This window comes from Triticum aestivum, chromosome 3D, assembly GCF_018294505.1.
Source record: "Triticum aestivum cultivar Chinese Spring chromosome 3D, IWGSC CS RefSeq v2.1, whole genome shotgun sequence".
Taxonomy (NCBI): domain Eukaryota; kingdom Viridiplantae; phylum Streptophyta; class Magnoliopsida; order Poales; family Poaceae; genus Triticum; species Triticum aestivum.
Genome location: NC_057802.1, coordinates 31400024 through 31417920, shown reverse-complemented (window position 1 = coordinate 31417920; position 17897 = coordinate 31400024). Strand labels below are relative to the sequence as shown.

The following is a 17897-nucleotide window of genomic DNA, read 5'->3' as shown; positions in this document are numbered from 1 at the left end:
AATCAAGGGGGGGGTATACCTGGCCATACCTCGGGCCGGGCCGGGCCTAGCCAAGCCCGACGCAAAAAACCCAGGCCCGGCCCGGCCATCGGGCCTGTTTTCTGGGCCCGAGCCCGGCCCGAACACGTAAAAGCCCGTCGGGCTTCGGGCCGGCCAAGCCCGACCTTCAAAAAACCGTGAAAACGACGGGCCCGGCCCGGCCTTCGGGCTCAAAATCTAGGCCCGAGCCCGGCCTGGGGGCAGCGTCGGGCCGGGCCGGGTCGGGCTTCCCATGGCCAGGTCTAGGGGGGTAGTGGAAAGAGGAGTCCGTAGGTTGGGTTCCCGTGAGTATTGCCCATAAGTATAGGATTTTCGATACAAGGGAATGCCATATCTGCCAAGTGCTAACCCATCACCTTCGAGTATACCTGGCCATACCTTGGGCAGGGCCGGGCTTCGGGCCGGGCCTAGCCAAGCCCGACGCAAAAAACCCAGGCCCGGTCCCGGCTCGGCCCGACCATCGGGCCTGTTTTCTGGGCCCAAGCCCGGCCCGAACACCTAAAAGCCCGTCGGGCTCCGGGCCGGCCCGGAGCCCGACGTTCAGGAAAGCGCAAAAATGACGGGCCCGGCCCGGCCCGGCCTTCGGGCTCAAAATCTAGGCCCGAGCCCGGCCCAGGGGCAGTGTCGGGCCGGGCCGGGTCGGCCTTTTTTGGGCCGGGTCGGGCCGGGCTTCCCATGGCCAGGTATACCTTCGAGTATTCGACATATGTGAGTTCGTGTTCAGTAAATATTCTACCAAGACCACCACACCATTGATACTTTTGCAGCACACCACCTTCCCCGATCCTGACCCCCACCTCCCGCACCTCCCGACCCAACCGGCGACGTGCTCGCCTCTCCGCCCCCAACCGGCGGCGCCGCCGCCACTTTGCCCCCAACCGTAGACGCGGCCGCCGCCGTTGCCCCGGCCACCAACCGCGTGCTCCCTCCCCCTGCTTCAACTGCAGCAGCGGCCTCCCTTCTTCCCCTTGCTTCCACGACGGCGGCGGCTCTTCATCCCCGACCGGCGCGGCGACGGCTCTTCGTCCCCGACCGGCGCGGCGGCTGTCCCCATCCCACCCCGTGAGATCCGCAGCAGATGCCCCCATCCACCCCGCGGGATCCGCCGCGATCGGAGCCGCGTGCGCCCTCCGCCCTGCCACGAGTTGTAGCCAGGGGCGGAGCTACAGGGTGGCCAGGGATTTTGGATCCGCTATATACCTATGAATTTTTAACTGGGCCAGAGAAAAACAATTGGCCCAATAAAACTTCACCTGTTGACCTACGGACAAACGCAGCCCAAGCCACGACCGTGCCCTGCCTCGCCCTCGCCAGTCGCCGGCCGGAGCCCAGCCACCGAGGAGGATCCCGCCTCTCCTTCTGTCCTTCCGCCCCCCTGTGACAGCGAGCTGTGTGCGCACCTGCCCCTGCCCTACGCCGCTGCACCCTTGCCGGCTGCGTGGCTGCACAGCCGGCGGCGGCCGCCGAGTGGCCAAAGTGCCCCCATTCCAGCGGCAGCAAGTTAACAAGTCAGCCCAATTGAAGTTATCAAATACTAAATTTCTGATTTAGGGTTTGTATTTTTGTTGTGCTATCCTATCCTGTGGATGAACCGAACACATGCATTATTTTGCACATACTTTCGGCTCCAAATAGTGTTAATGCTAGAAATTCTTATTGCAGAACTGTTGATGAATCAAGAGGATCGGAGACATTGTTTCTCTTTTTCAAAGAGAAGCTATGAAGATAGGAAAGAAAAAGGCAGGGGCTATACTGGATGTGGGTAAAGAACAAATGGAAGAACTTCTCGAGGTACGTACTATTGTCCATGTAGTATGTACTTTATAAAAAAAGACTTAATTAAGAATTTTCGTGTATTTGAAAGACCATATTGATCTATTTCTGTGTGATATCGGTTTAGTTAGAACATTCACATATAATATTTCTTATGAAGTTTTTTGGGGCGCGGACCATCCTGATCTCAAATGCTAGCTCCGCCACTGGTTGTAGCCCCCGCTCCGGTGCGTCGCTGCCTTGAACAGCTCCGGCGAAGGGCTTCGCCATGTCACCGACCTCTACACGGGGATCTCTGCCGACGGGTACATGGGATGTCCAGACAGTGGGATGCAGTAGTTCAATGCAGCCCCTCCACACCGTTCAACTCCTGCAGCCAGTTCGGGGATCCAGCTCCTCGACCCCCGACTCCATCGTCTCAACTGATGAGAAGTTCAAAGACAGGGTCGCGTGCAGGAATTGGTCATCACCGGCTACGCTTTCCGGGGCACACTGCCCAGACGCCGCCAGCTGCTGCACCAACAGCCTAGTGCGCCGCCCACTGCTGCGCCAATAGCCGCCCCCCACCCCTGCAATCTCTCACTCATCAATGTTCCAAAGTGCCGGTGACGCTTTCTATCATCCAGTTCGTTTTTTTCAGTCGACAAGTGCTGGCCCGTTAGTCTGATGAACTCCTAAACTGTTGTAGTTTCTGGAATCTGGATGGTATTGATCAAGTGTGCAGTTTGTCGGGTGTAGATGGTAGTCAGATGCGCTCCGTGTAGCTACATGGAATGATTTGTCGGTGTATTCTCTGCATTTGCTATCTCGCTGCCTGCTAAAACTGATGCAGGTGATGAGTAAAATGACAGCGTTTTGTGTGCCTGTGCAAATCTATGTGTTCGTCCCTTGCTGGCCGCGGGTACTGGAGCATGGTAGCGGTGGTGATGAGGCGTGCAGGAGCTTCCACGGCGCTGGCCTACGCTAGCTGCTTCCTCTCCATTGCTGTTGCTCCTGAAGATATGAAGTGCAAGCTGCCTCCTCCTCGTGACCAAGGAGTACTTCCTTTCCGCTTGCAAGTTGTTCCATCTTAACCAAGTGAAGCTAGAGCCTCCGTTATGGGCCCACCAAAAAAACAAAGAAAATGGTAACATAGAGAATAGTAGGCAGTAGCTCGGTTCTGATGGGATAAAGATGTGTGGTGGTGAGTGGATGGAAAATAGGCATGCATATTATACTATTAAAAAAACAGCTTGTGGTGAAATTCTTGTTTCCTTATGTACCTGTAATTTCTATGGTGTCCACCGTTCTATATAGAAAAAGTAGGAAAACACAAATAGTCTAGTTTAAAAACTTTAGAAACTCTAAAGTTTGTACTTTTATTAGTGAACTTCTAAAGTTTTTTTCCACCCGCAAAAAAGTAATACAAACTTTAGAATTCACTGTTAAAGTCCACTCCACGCAAAGCTAATAATATAAGAAGTTTGCTAACAGAAAGTTAAATAGAATATGATGGATGTATTTGCTTATGTATTTTTATGGATCGGTTTCTTCCTTATGCAATTTTCTCTCAACAAAAGTCAGTTGCTGACATATGTGTATGGATAGCATGCGAAATTATTTATAAAATGATTTTTTTCTAGTTAATAAAATATAATATTCTAAATAAATAGAAAAATCAATTCCGAAAAAATTGGAGCAGTTCAAATTAAAATGACACGCCAGATGGGTGTTTATAAAAATAAGATTTTTTTTCCAGTTCTTAGAAAAAGAAAACCAGAAGTTCAAATGAAAAATTAAAAAGAGACGTTCAATGTTTATAACAAAAAAATCATAAATTTTAAATTTTCTAAAAAATAACCAAGAAGTTCAAATTAGGAGAGCAATTTGATGTTCACAACAAAAAGGAGTTTTTGCGTTTCTAAAAAGATAAAATCAAGAAGTTGAAATTAAAATTTCAGAGTAGTTCAAAAAAAAATATAATTAGAAATTTTTCCGTTTCAAAAAAACCCTAGAGGTTCAAATTTAAAAAACAGAGATGTCCAATGTTTATTAGAAAACCAACAAGGTCAAACTAAAAAAACTGCACAGTCCAAAAAAAGTTTATAAAAAATTTGTTTCCCGTTTCTAAAGAAAATAGAAGTACAAATTTAAATAACAGAGCGGTGCCATGTTTATTACAAAACTAGGATTTCCCACTTTACTAATGAATAACCCAAGAAGTTCAAATCAAAAAATAGAGTAGTTCAAAATTTAAAAATATATTTTTCCCATATAAAAAAACTAGAGGTTCAAATTTAAATAACGAAGAAGTTCAATATTTATTACAAAACCAAGAACGTCAAATAAATAAATAAATAATGTGTTGTTCAACAAATTTTTATTAATAATTCTTACAAACAATTTGATGCTTATTTTAAAACCATATTTTTCTAGCAATAAAACAAAGAAGTTCACATTAAAATAACGCAAAAGTTTGAAGGTTATAAAAAACTCAGATTTTTCTCGTTACTAAAGAAATAAATAGAAGAAGTTCAAATTAACAAAAAGGAACAACTAAAAAACATTTAAAATAGAATTCCCCACTTTTCTTTTATAAAAAAACTAGAAGGTCAAACTAAAAATAACGAAGTGGTTCGATGTGTATTAAAACATTAGGATTTTACCGTTATTAAAAAACTCAGATATTCCTTGTTATTAAAGAATCAACCATGAAGTTTAAATTGAAGAGACACTCAAATTTGATGTTTATTCAAAAATAAAAAATAATTCTTTACTCAATATATAAATAAATGTGAAGTTCAAATTAGAATAACAACAGAAGCTCAAAGTTTATTAAAACCTAGGATTTACATGTCCAAAAAAGTCATTTTGGCATTTTAAAAATAACTCATGAACGGCGATGAATTTTGAAAAAAAAAGTTCCTATTCACAAGCTTTCCAACGGCGCGAATATGAAAAATAAAATCAACACAGGAAAGTTGTGTGTTTTCAATAGCTTTCCATCGGTACATTATTTGTTTAATTCCAGTGAGTGGTTTGGCAGTTATGGGCTAAAACAACACACGAAAAACAGAGTGAAATTCAAACAAGCATGCCGCAAAAATTTAACTTCTTCATGCAGTGCGTTTTCGAAGACTCAATTTTCCCCGTTTCTAAATGACTAGAAGTTCTAACTTAAAAAAAGGAGCGGTTCAATGTTGATTACGAAACTCAAAATTCACGTTAATAAAGAATAAACCAAGAAGTTCAAATTAAAATAACGGAGTAATGTGATGTTGATATAGTACGAAGAAAACAAAAGTGTCACCTACAAAAAATGATAACTCTCAAAGTTCAAATTTAATAAGTTGAAGGGTTCAAAGAAATTGTTATGAGCGTACACAAAAAAGTGCCCAAGAAGTTCAAATAAAACATTACTTTAAAAATCTTTATAAAAATGGATTTTCCCAATTGTAAAAAAATCAGAGAAGTTGAATTTACAAAGAGGAACATTCCAAAAGAGTTTATAAAAAATGGTTTTTCCCGTTCTTAAAAAATTAGAAGTTCGAATTAAAATAAAGGCGTGCTTTAATCTTTATAAACACAAGATTTTCCCTGTTACTAACAAATAAAACTAAGAAATTCAAATAAAAAAATGGTGAAGTTCGATGTCTATTAAAAATTTGGATTTTTCTCATTATTAAAAGAAAAAAACCAAGAAGTTCAAAAAAAATAGAATAAAGATGTTCAAGTTTTTTAACAAGAGAAAATTGCATAATTTCAATAGCTTTTCAAAGGTTTATCATTTGTGCGTTTCAATGTTTATAAGCAACTCAGTTTTTCCTCGTTACTAAAGAATAAAACAAAAAAAATTCAAATTAAAATAACGGAGCAGCTCGATGTATAAAAGAACTCAGATTCTTCTCGTTTCTCGAAAAAAAGTATTTAATACAGTTACAAAAAAAGTTGTTCGATGTTTACTTAAAAAGGTATTTTTTTTCTAAATACAAAACTAAGAAGTTAAAATTAAAACAAGAGAGAACTTCGAAGTTTATAAAACCCTAAAATTTACAAATTAAAATATCGTTGCCATTTTTGGCATTTGAAAAACTACTCAAAAATGGCAATGAATTTCAAAAAATTGTCTATATGAGAAAATTGCTTCTAAAACATAATATTTCCAACGGTATATCATACACGTTATTCCCGGAATATAATTGAAATGTCTTGTGTATATCATTCGAAACAGGTTTTAGCGTGTTTAAAAGATGCTCTTAAACCGTCATGATTTTGTAAAGACTGTTTTCCAATAGCTTTGTAATGGTATCATTTGCTCAAATTCGATGAGTTCTTTAGGAGTTTTCACGATAAAAAAAATGCCAGAAGTTCACGTACTGCATTGTGTGTGTTTTCATATGGGAAAAAGGAATAAAAAGGCAAAGTATAAAATTTTGTTGCTAGAAGTTCGGGTGCTCGGCATGGGAAAGTTCAAAACTTCTTGTGATAGTGGTTCATTGTGTATTACATGTTCAAAAACACAGAAAAATTGTTTTTGGTGTTCTAACATAATTCTCTCAATCCATTACAAATTTGAAACAAAATGCTCTACATTAAAAATTGGTGTATGTTGCCCATTAACCGTATTTGAAAAAATTGCGTCTTTTCAACAGGTTTCTAAAGGTTTATCATGTGTGCAACTCCGATGAACGGGTGAGGAATTACAAAACAAAATGCATAACATAAGTTCAAAGTGAAAACAGCGAGCAGTGTAAGTGCTACACGGAATGCTTTTTGAATGAGAATAAAAAATACAAAAATAAAAGCCTAATAGGTTTCTACAAGAAGTTCATGTCCTCCTCCCTACACGGTTTAAAATTTATAGTGTGAGACATCGGTAGTTCATTTACATGTTAAAAAAAATGCAAACAACGTTTTTTTGCCATTTTAAAACTGCTCGAAAATGGCAATGAATTTGTAACAACTATTTACATAAAAAAGTTGCTCCTATTCATAAGCTTTTCAACGGTATATTATATGCTAAATTTTGATAAACAATTTAAAAGTTTCGTGTATAACGTTAATAACAATTTTGATAAACTTTCTAGATGGAAAAGAAGCGCATTTCTATAAGCTTTCCAACGCCATATCATTTGCATCAATCGGATTAGCCGTTTTTAAATTCCGCCAACAATACGAGCTCGACTGTTCGGTTTGAAAATTTTGGCATTTTTAAATTACTCTTTAACCGTATGAAATTTGGGAAAACTTTCTATATGTAGAATGAGCGAATTTGCAGCAGCTGTTCAACGCCATATCATTTGCCTTATACCGACAAACCGTTTAGAAATGGGCTCACAAATACGATTCATGTTTTTTTGTATGTAGAAAACGGCTTTCAAAACCGCTTTTAAACTGTGTAGTTTTTGACAAAAAAATAACTTAGTTGTGATCCACGTGTCCACATCTTTCCAACGGTATATCGCAAGCCCTATTTGGACAATGTTTGCGGAAGTTCAACCTGTCTCTAGGTGAAGTTCGACTATTACTACTGGGACGGGTCGACTAGTTATCCGAATTTTACGTAGTGAATCGGTATGAATGTGACTATTTTAATATTGATTCAGTGCGTAAAATTTAGCATAAGAAAAAAAGGTCATAAGACCAGAAAATTTGCATTTTATGTACATTTTACACTATGTTTTTACATTTGCAATTTTACGTAACATAAAATATTTTTTACGGTGATTATATATTTTTCTTACGTTCTCTTTTTACATCTGAAATAAGACAAAATTTACAAAAAGTAAAATTAAAGTGCATTGATGTTAAAATAAAGGGGGTGAAGAATAACTATTCCTCACCCAGGGTGACGAACAGTCAATATGAATGTTGTAAACCGTTAAAAGGAAACAAACTTACAGTTGTAAACCGTTAAATGATCACCTTAATTACTCTTCCATCTCAAGCCGATGACAAGAATTTAGCTCACAATACAAAAAGAACAATAAAACAAGTAGGCTAACATACTTGGTGTAACTTTTAACAAGGATTGTGGTTTCAAGAACTAGCTGGTATTCGCGTTTGTAATCATAGTTGTACATCTTTTATCATCATGCATATGACATATAATAAGAGCAATATATAGGAAAGAACCAGGAACTAAGAACAACAGAATAACTCACCTTATATATCTTGCTATCCACACCAAGAAAATGATTCGGGTTAAATGGTTCGACAGAAATGATGCTATCTAACCAACCGGCTTAACCCCCTTTCCGTTAATTTCTTAACCAAAAAAAAAGTTCATTACAGGAGACATGCAAGGAGGAGAGCAAGTTGGCACACTATGGAAACCAGCTGGAGATTCTCACACTCAAAACATATCTTAGCCCCTATTAGCACTACTTCAACAGCATCTGAAGAGAGCTACCAGTACAGGAACAAGCAGCAGCATATGACGGGCCAGGACTCAGGCTCCCTTAAGCAACAGCAGTCCACTATCATCAGGCTATGCTTGATTGTCAGCAGAAGATCTACCTGCCTCACAATGCATCAACACAGGGCTTCGTTCTGCATCAGCTTGGAACCACCATCCTTCAAAGCAGCTTTGTCCTCCTCTCTCTGCAAACCTGCACAGTACAAAATCAACAAGCACATGACAGAGATGATTTAGGCAAATTGTTCGATCAAGGATCAGAGCACTTAACACACACGATTTAGGTCAAATGGTCTACCTTTAAATGGCAACCACAAGAAAAACGAAATTGCTTCAGCCAAGGATCAAAGCAGAACAGGAAACGAATGACAATACCTGATGAAGATGGGGAGCTCCTCCATTCATCATCAGATTCTGGGGTAACAAGCCTCATGAGCGCCCGTTGCGTTGCTTCTCGTCTTCCAAAATCCATCTCAACTTGGCCCGGAGACTTGTGTAACCTTAGCTGCTCTTCACTGACCACCGCCATGTTAGCTTCAAGTTGATCCATGCATAAACTTTTTCCTTTCCTCGTATCACTTGGAGGTGAATCTGCACGTTCCCTGATAAGAACAACACACCAGAAGGATTATGTGTACAATTCATGACACAAAACATGTCCAGTTATGCACTTAGTGTTACCTACCTCTTTTTACTCTCCGGTGCTGAAGTGGAACTACCCTGCCCGCTCGTTCCAGTGCCTTCCTCACCCCTTGAAAGATAAATCTGCAAACATATAATAAATCCAAGTGAAGCTTTACTGCCATTTCTTTTAGCATAACAAAAAAAACAGAATAATAAAGTATCACCTGCTCATCCTTATCCTTTAAAAACTTTTCCAGCTTATCCAGAAAAAAATTGGTTTTAATTGCAAATTTCAGATTATACGAATCCGGATCAGCACAATCGATTGTACCAATAACCAAACCACTCATGTCAAACACGGGCGCTCCAATCAATTGCGTAATCTCCTTGGTTTCTTCAATCTTTTCCTTATCGTTTGGAACCAAACTTCGTCCTGACATGGGGCAACTCACTGCAAATGTACTCTCGCTTCGATAAATATGATTCCTTGCCCTATCAACAGCTCTGCAGTTCGGATTGCTATAAAAGGAGATGTCAGCAAACAAGTGAACTGTAAGGCGGTCAGTAGAAAAGTAAGTATGCAATATACGCACCCGACAGTTCCAGTCATCAAACCAAGTGTCTCATCCTTTTCCACCACACCAAGCATGAAAATATCTTGCCTCGTGGTTGGAGACACATTGAACCTGACAGGAGGAGGGCGAGCAGTGGAATACACTAGTAGAACCGCGTGCTTTTGTGTTGTCTTTTTCAAAAAGACACTCGCAACGCTTTGTGTACTGTCATGGAACCGAACTGTAATAGTCTCGCCATCCTTGATTTGAGAATTATCTACGCCAATCAATGCTCTACTTTCATCCGAAAAAAGGACAATTCCGGTGCCAAAATCAACGGAGTCACCATCTTTGGACCGAAGAAGTAGAACGACAGATCCAGCCACGAGGTTATACAGCCTATCTAACTCTTCCTTGTCTGCCGCAATCTGAGAATTCAGAAGAAAAGGAAAAAGAACGAGCTTCAAGGCCTCTACATTCAATACGGAAGCGACAATATCAGAACATATGATACATAATATGCTCGGTTTCCACAAGTTATGAAGATAAACTGCCCATACAGAAAATGGTTTGAAAGATGATATATTGTGTGTGAGGTGGACTGTGTACAGTGGGTGGAGTGAGATTGCTTACGGAGGCATTCAAAGACTGAAAACATATGCTAAAAATTCCTGACTCTCGACCGAAAATCTCGGAAGAAAAAGAGTAGACTGCCTAAATCGATAGCTTGCTTAGCTCAAGATTGTAGCAAGAAAGCACAACAAAGAGAGTGAGGCTAACATAGGATGCTTACCGGAGGCATCCCTGATCTCTTAAGAGGTCAGAAGATCTTTCCTCCTTTCCTCAAAATGGTGTTCGATGAGTGATGACTAGGAGGCTCGAATCTGCACAGAAGTACAATGTAGCTTTAGCTATGAGCGAATCACCAGCTTGATTACAAGAAGATGCAGAGGAGTGAAGGAAGCATAAATGCACTAAACATATCAATGCCTCTAACCTCGCTCGCAACGAGATACTGGTCACAGGAACCTCCTTATCTTTTTCTTGAGGTTTATTTTTCAAAACAATCAGCCCATATAACTGCATGAAAAAACACTAATATAAGTAATTCAGAAAATAATGACATTCGTTGTCATACTAGCATTCACAGCGATAACACAGAGCATCAACATCAAGTGGACACTGCAGAAAATAGATAGGGTGCAAGATCAGGAATACACTGTCCCTGTCCACACCAGTCTTTCCAGAACAAAATGAGTGCACCATTCCTAATCTCAATTTCAACCACCATGGAAAAGAAGACACGAATGCGTGCGCTCATGCATATGTTGAGTGACTAAATTAGAGGTCTGAGAAGCTGCTGTGAAACAGCAACAGAACTGACCAACATATCCATTTAAGAGTCGAAAAACTACTATGTACTGATTCTACGTATCACTGGGCATAATTGGTTTTATCATAACATGTAACAGGTGAGTAGCAAGAAGTACGGGAAGAACTCCATGAATCCATACACATAAGTATATCTTTACTTCATTTTCTAAAAAGAAAAAGTATATCTTTACCAAATTCACAGCCGCAGCCAACAAGATCCAAGGGAGGGCTGGCCAACAGACAATCAATGCTAACAAAGGACCCCCAAATGAACATCAAAATCCATGCTTTCCGAGACAGAACAATTACCAAATTGAACCTCCCCCCCCCCCCCCCCCCCCCCCCCCTCTACGAGTTTGAAGACCGCTTTGCCTAGAAAATACTACTAGCAGATATTGCCAAAGAACACACGCACTATATATTGGACCCTGGACACTGCGCCACAGCCAACAAGATCGATGGAAGGCTGGCCGATTCCAAGGCTACACGGGTTCGCTAAGGCAAGCTTTGGGGGAAAGGGGGGCGGCCGGCGCTGCGGCGGACGTACCTGCGTAGTGGAGGGGAGGCCCGGCGGGGTGGACTGGAGTTCCGATTGTAGGAGGAGGTGGCGGCGATTTTGGGCTCCGATTGTTGTGAGTCCTGGGGAAGAGGACGCCTCCGAAGTTGAGGGCCGGACTCGGGTTTATCGAGGGGTTTGGGGGTATCGGAGAAGGGGTTGGAGGGGGCAAGCGGCGGGGGTGGGACTTGGATTCGCCCGGCGGGGGCGGGACTTAGGTTCGCCCGGCGGGGGCGGGGCGGGGGCGGTGGCGGAGACTCGAAGAAGGCACCTGCCGTGCGGGGGAGGGGCGGCGGGAGAACGAAATGGATGTTCCGATTTTTTTTGGGTGAGAATTTCCGATGTTAGGGCAAAATTATCGCAGCCACTTCTCTCCCTTGCCATATGGGCCACGGGGTTGGCCTGGCCCTGTGAGCCCGTGCTGGGTGCTCCAACAATGTCTGTCCGTCCAGGCAACAACGATCATCACTAGGACAATGCCATTCTCAAAAAAAAATAAAAAATCACTAGGACAATGCCTGTGTGTTGCCACGGACAGAAGACCGAAATGCCACGAGAACGTTAAACAAGCGCTAAAATTCCTTCGTCATATCCCGTCTTTTCACGCAGATTTAAGTTTTAACAATCAAATAAAAAGGTCAAATTAAAGCACTTGCGAAGAGAAGCATAGCTATATTTTGCTTTAATTATAAAAAAACATCGTATTGGGTCGATGAATCCCTTTCTTCAATGTAATCTCATAAATAACGCAAGGGAGCCATGATGGAAATCCCACTCCAACACTGCAACAGCAAAGAACGGAAATTGATCTTAATCAAATAAAAAAAAGGCACAGGACAAAATAGGTCCTATCAACCTAGCCGAGTGCCAAGGATATTGCCATGGAACAACAAAAAATATGGTAATTAAATAATTATTTTAATTGAGAAATGTGCATCGAACCTGACAACATGTGGTTCCAATTCCTATAACAACAAACCGTTTTTTCTCTATCCAAATAATGTGTTTCGAGCCCGGGGCCATCACCCCTTTTTCCATTTCAAAGAAATGAATTTTTACAGCTAAAAAAATTTTTTTTTGCTTGCACACAAATAGAAGTGTAGTATATTCGTACGAATTTTTATAAAATCCATTTTTGTATGTGAGAGATAAAAAGATACACCTGCAAAAATCAGCTTGTTATTTTCCTTTTTTGCCGGATTTTTGTCTTTTTTGCAGCGCATAATATAACGTACGTTTGAACGAAATTTGACTGTCACTTAGAGCATATGCATATGTTTGTGTGTGAATTTTATTGTAATTTTTTAGTGCCAGTTTACCGCCTTTCAAAATAACGTGCTCAAAGATGTGAGCCAAAAATCTGGTTATGCTCTATCTCGCTTCTTCCTTCATAGGCAATCTTCGTCTCTCTTTAACCACCCTCTCCTTGCAAGAAGATAAAGTTACATATTTCTCGTTGACATTTCCTTTCCTTCACTGTGTGAGCACTCTTTTCAAAACCTTTTACTTTATATCTTACAGATTTTTATCGATTCGAATATTCTTTTGATCTCTTTTTTGACAATCAATTAGTTAAAAGGAAAGTTAAGCAGTACCGCTCACAATTAACTAAAGTGAAACATACCCAAGCCTCTATTGCAGGCAAGGTTTTTGCCGTTAGATTGAACCATTTGGCTGGAAATGACCCATGGTGAATCCTGGATGTGACACGTGGTATTATTTTGATACGCGGCGGTGTAGAATGGCCTTGTGTATTCAGTTTTTTGATTCAAATTTTTTGAACCGGTGTGCGGCTTCTCTTGGTAAGTTTAGTGTTTTTTGTTGGCCGGGAGACAGTCCGTACGGCGTGGACAGCGGCGCTGCGTCGATCGTTCTTCTTACGGGGTCTTGTCGCTGTCGTTTTGACTTCTTTTTATAATTAGAACTGATGTTGGCTCTCGGGACTTCTCCCCTTCTCTCGCGAAGACTCCAGCGATCGGCTGCCGCTTGCCGCTCGCCGTTCTACTACCGCCCCGCCGCCCAGCGGTCCACCGGATCACTATATAAGAAGACCCCGGTTTCACCCATGCACATGCACAGGGGCGCGCAGCCGCGGAATCCATCCCCTCTTCGCTTTTTGCCCTGCACGAACAACGCTCCACGGCCGCCCTCCTTCTCCTGGTGCATCAGTGCCATGTCGCCGTCGCCGTCACTTTGAGATGGACGTCTGGAGGGGCGAACCGCTGCCGGGCCTAAGGTCATGGATGTCGAGCCGCTGGAGTGGCATCGCGGCTACCGGGTCGAAAGTCATGGATGTCGTGCCATTGGAGGGCATTGCGGCCGTGTTTTTTTTAAAAAGGAGGATGACCCCTAGCCTCTGCATTTAGGAGATGCATGTGACCACTTTATTGATTATTCTCGAGGACCTTACAAAGTATTACAACAATATGCCTGAATCCGTCATTTTAGCATCATATGCCATTACTCCTATCCATATGATGAAGGGGCGCTAGCTGGGCCAAATACCCAGTCCACTCACCTAAGCCTATCATCAAAAGCCAGAAGCCCCAGCCGAGCCACATACCGGGTCAGGGGCATGAACTGGTCTGACGCACTCACATGTGTCGTCGCCGCCATCTTCCACCGGTCCGTCTTCAGAGCAGATATTGAGGCTTCTACCTTGTCAGGCCACTCTGCCATCGACGCCACCATGACGCCAGACAGCAACCCCCTCCTGCGCGAGTCCAGCACTGCGCATCGGGCGCCGAGTCTCCACTGCACCACGCCGCCGAGATCCGCCGTCATCAATGTGCAGGATGAAGCACCGCTCCATCAAAAAAAGCCGCCCACTGGTCCCTCGAACCCGTGTACGCCTCCAAGAATGACGCCCTCAAGGAGGAAACGACACCAACGCGCCGCCGTCATCTGATCTACTAATCCAGGGTTTCCCCCGGAGGTAGCAGATAGAGGTCTGGAGCTTCTCCACGGCGAGGCCTTCAAGAAGATAATGACACAAAAGAGTGCCGCCAACGCCGGTCTTGGCATCAAGCCGAGAACTAGGTTTTCACCCGGATCCGCTGAAGGAACCTCCATCAAGCATCGTGTGCATGGGTCGCCGCCGATCTGAGCCGCCGTACATTGAGGTCGCACCGGCCAGATCAGATCTGTCCGGAGGGCAAACCACACATGGCGCCGACCCAACCAGCAGGCCCTCCATGCCGTCAAGGGCCAGAGGCGCCGGGGCCTCCACCACGCGCAGCCGCCCTGCCACCCACGCGGCCCAGGACGGCCAGCACCACCGCATCCCGCCGACGGCGCGCGCCCACCAGATCCGAGCAGAAACGCCCCGATCCGCCGCCAAAACGGTCAGCCGCCGCTCCTCCATCGCGAGGAAGAGAGGAGGGGGCCGCCGCCCCAGCAACCAGCGCCACCGTGCCGTAGAAGAGGCCGGAGGGCCAAATCCACGCCGGCGTGCAGCTCCGCGACGCACGGCGCGCCGTCCAGGGCTGGCCTCCATGCGTGACGGGAGAGAAAAGGCCCGCCGCCGCCGGCCGCCGCACGGGCTTTGCCCGGCGGAGACGCCCGACGGCGGCGAGGGGGAGGGAGCAGGGGGGGCGGCGGCGGCGGCGGGGTTAGGTCACCCGAGCCGCCCTCCTGGAAGGCGACGCGGGTGGGACAAATACCTAGTCTGCGGCCGCGTTTGCCTGCGAGGCTACATGCAGAAACGCAGGACGGCGCCGCTGTGGCACACGACGGCGAGCCGGTGCTGGACCGAAGGCCATGGACGTCGTGCCGATGGAGGGCATCATGGGCGCGTTCGCCTGCGGGGCCACGGGCAGCCAGGCCGGACGGCGCCACTGTGTCGCCCGTCGCGCGCGCCGAGTAGCGCTTCATCGGATGGCCTCGGGATACTTCTGCGTCACGGATGGCAGCGACGAGCCGAGGGTGCCGTGCGGATCTGAGGACCGCGGCTGATGGCCGGTATCGCTTCCTCGGGAGGCAGCGGCGGCACAGCGCCTCTTATCAGGTATTTCCTTCTCTTCCTCTTTTTCCTTTTTCATTATCTTCCTCGATCGATTAATACCTGAAGTTGATGTTGGACTCCGCTGCATTGCCATACTCGATTTTCAGGCTAGGCGTTGTCTTCCTGAATTTCCGTCGCTCCGGGTCTGCATCTAGCGCCGCCGTTTTCGACCCCTCGGACTGAGCCCCACCGTCGCCACCCACATGTACCGCTTCCAATCCAGCCTCGGTTGTTGACCTGCTGCTCTGCGCCTCCCTCATGGAGAGAGGGGGTTAATTTTGTTGGATTCTCTCCCTGCAGGTCTTCTATTCTCTCTGATTCCCTCACGGCTGGGCTTCTTTCTCTGTCGCGGCAAGAGTCGTCGTTCAGGGACTTTATGGGGATTTGGGTGCCGGAGCAGGTCGGGGCATGGAGGCCCGTGGTGGACGCCGTGCACGCAATGGGCGGGCAGCAGCTAGCAGGTGAGCTTCGATGGCCGCTGCAACGCGTGAGGGACTGACATCATCGAGATGGCTGAGCTCGGAGGAGATGCCCCATGTCATTGACAGGTTCAGACGCGCCGACTGGAGCGTCGTCGACGCAGGTATGTGCACGCACAGAAAATGCTGCTTCGGTCAGTGTTCTGGCCTTTGATGCACTCACGCGGTCATGCCTTGCCATGGCAGGCTTCGACGGCGTGAAGTTTTTTGGTGCCAACGGCTACTTCCTGGACAATGGATACGGCGGCCCGTGCAGGTTCGCGCTGGAGGTGATGAACGCCGGTTGGTGCGGTAGCGACCACCGGGTGGGCATGCGGCTGCAGCAGTATAGTTAGACGACCCAGCCCACCTGAGCACGCGCTGGTGCTACACGTCGTGAGCCCGCTCAACGGCCATGGCGTGATCTATTTTAGTTTGTCTCACTCTATATTGTAGTGGGAATGAATCTATTTTCATTTTATAATGGGGACCAATGCGGTGCATAAGCTACATCTTTACCCTACTCTGAATATGTCATGTATTTTCAATTTCACCTATTTACATGATATGATATTCCTGTAATGTTGTACGTGCTCTGAAGAGTTCTTTTTATACGACGTGCTCACTGAGGCCAGTAGCAGTGAAAGTGCGTCAGATCATAAAAGAGTAGGATAAGGAGAGGATGTGTACAGACAATATACAAACGTTACTTCAATGGCAAGGTCTTAACAATCTTTTTTTCTCCTCTTGCTTATTGAGGCTGAACAACGCTATGCATTTTAATGGCCCTTTTGACCTGCTGTTTATTTTAGATTCTGGTTGGGCCAGATTTTATTCATATGAAAAAGGGTATGAAAAATGTGAAGTTTTAATGTCAGGTTCTAGCTATCAAATGCTCACCATGTCAAGAGGACAATGCAAGGTATAGGTGTGAGTTGTCATTTTCAGTATTTATTATTTTTTGCTGCACACCAACTTTACACAGACATTTTATAATTTTCTTTGAGTGTATGATTTGGAAAGCTTACTTTTCTCTCCCGGCCAGTGTATATTTTGGAGAGAAACAACTACGATAACTGCACTTTTTTTTCGTGTGGTATGTTCCCATCGCACTAGCTATGTCTCTCTGTGTTGTGTGTTTGTTTTCCCGCTGAATGTTCTAAGATAATGATCAGTCTAAAAGCACACTGAAATGTGTTTGCTTTTGACTGGCTTCAGGTTGAGAAAATGTTTTTTAATTGCTATGCAATGAAAGAAAGTTAGTCACCAGTTAGACAATAAAGAACTGCAACAGATGGGAATACCTATTGGTATTTTTTTCCCTATACATAATAATTGGTACTTCCAGTTTTATACGCAAACATTTTCTTGATGTATAGCTGAAGTGTGTATGGTCATAAATTAGTGATTTAGGCATAGGTCCATACATATTGTTGACAACATCCAGCGCTCTTTTATCTTAAACCAATAATACTTGTTGTAAATAATAAGCACACTTCTCTTTTTTTTTGGGGGGGGGGGGGGGGGGGGGGGGGTTGAATAAACACACTTCATATGGGCTACGCTAGTAAACTCTATGAAGGTGCAAAATCTTGTATAGAAACAAAAGAATGAAAAAAAATCTCCGAAAAGATAGACCTCTTAATTTACATCCCGCAAAAAAAAAACCATCTAAATAGCATATGCTACTTCCTGACCCATGTTAAAAATGGCTTGCAAAATAGGTATATTTACTACTCCGTCCGTTTCATATTAATTGTTGTTGAAGGGGGGGGGGGGGGGGGGGGCGGGGGGTTGAATAAGCACACTTCATATGGGCTACGCTAGTAAACTCTATGAAGGTGCAAAATCTTGTATAGGAACAAAAGAATGAAAAAAAAATCTCCGAAAAGATAGACCTCTTAATTTACATCCCGCAAAAAAACCCATCTAAATAGCATATGCTACTTCCTGATCCATGTTAAAAATGGCTTGCAAAATAGGTATATTTACTACTCCGTCCGTTTCATATTAATTGTTGTTGATTAAAAAAACATCTTTTTTTTGTTGAATCAACAACAATTAATATGATTCCCGGCAAAAAAAAACAATTAATATGATGGTCAGATGTAACAAAACT

At 44.2% G+C, this 17897-nt stretch overlaps 1 protein-coding gene across 1 annotated transcript; it reads right to left on the bottom strand.

Annotated features, from left to right (window-relative positions):
- Positions 1 to 8022: 8022 nt before the first annotated feature.
- Positions 8023 to 11485, bottom strand: LOC123073939 (uncharacterized). The gene is made up of 8 exons (XM_044496923.1): positions 11309 to 11485; positions 10385 to 10467; positions 10181 to 10271; positions 9427 to 9815; positions 9058 to 9352; positions 8895 to 8974; positions 8585 to 8811; positions 8023 to 8402 (listed from the first exon to the last, which is right to left on the bottom strand). The coding sequence occupies exons 3-8, from the start codon at positions 10187 to 10189 to the stop codon at positions 8326 to 8328; spliced, it is 1077 nt and encodes a 358-aa protein (XP_044352858.1). The 5' UTR covers positions 10190 to 10271; positions 10385 to 10467; positions 11309 to 11485; the 3' UTR covers positions 8023 to 8325.
- Between the last annotated feature and the right edge of the window lie 6412 nt (positions 11486 to 17897).

Coding starts and splice junctions, on each gene's coding strand:
- LOC123073939 (XM_044496923.1), bottom strand. Junction 8,975..9,057: donor TAAAGGATAAGGATGAGCAG/GTGATACTTTAT, acceptor ATATGTTTGCAG/ATTTATCTTTCAAGGGGTGA. Junction 8,403..8,584: donor GAGCTCCCCATCTTCATCAG/GTATTGTCATTC, acceptor TGTACTGTGCAG/GTTTGCAGAGAGAGGAGGAC.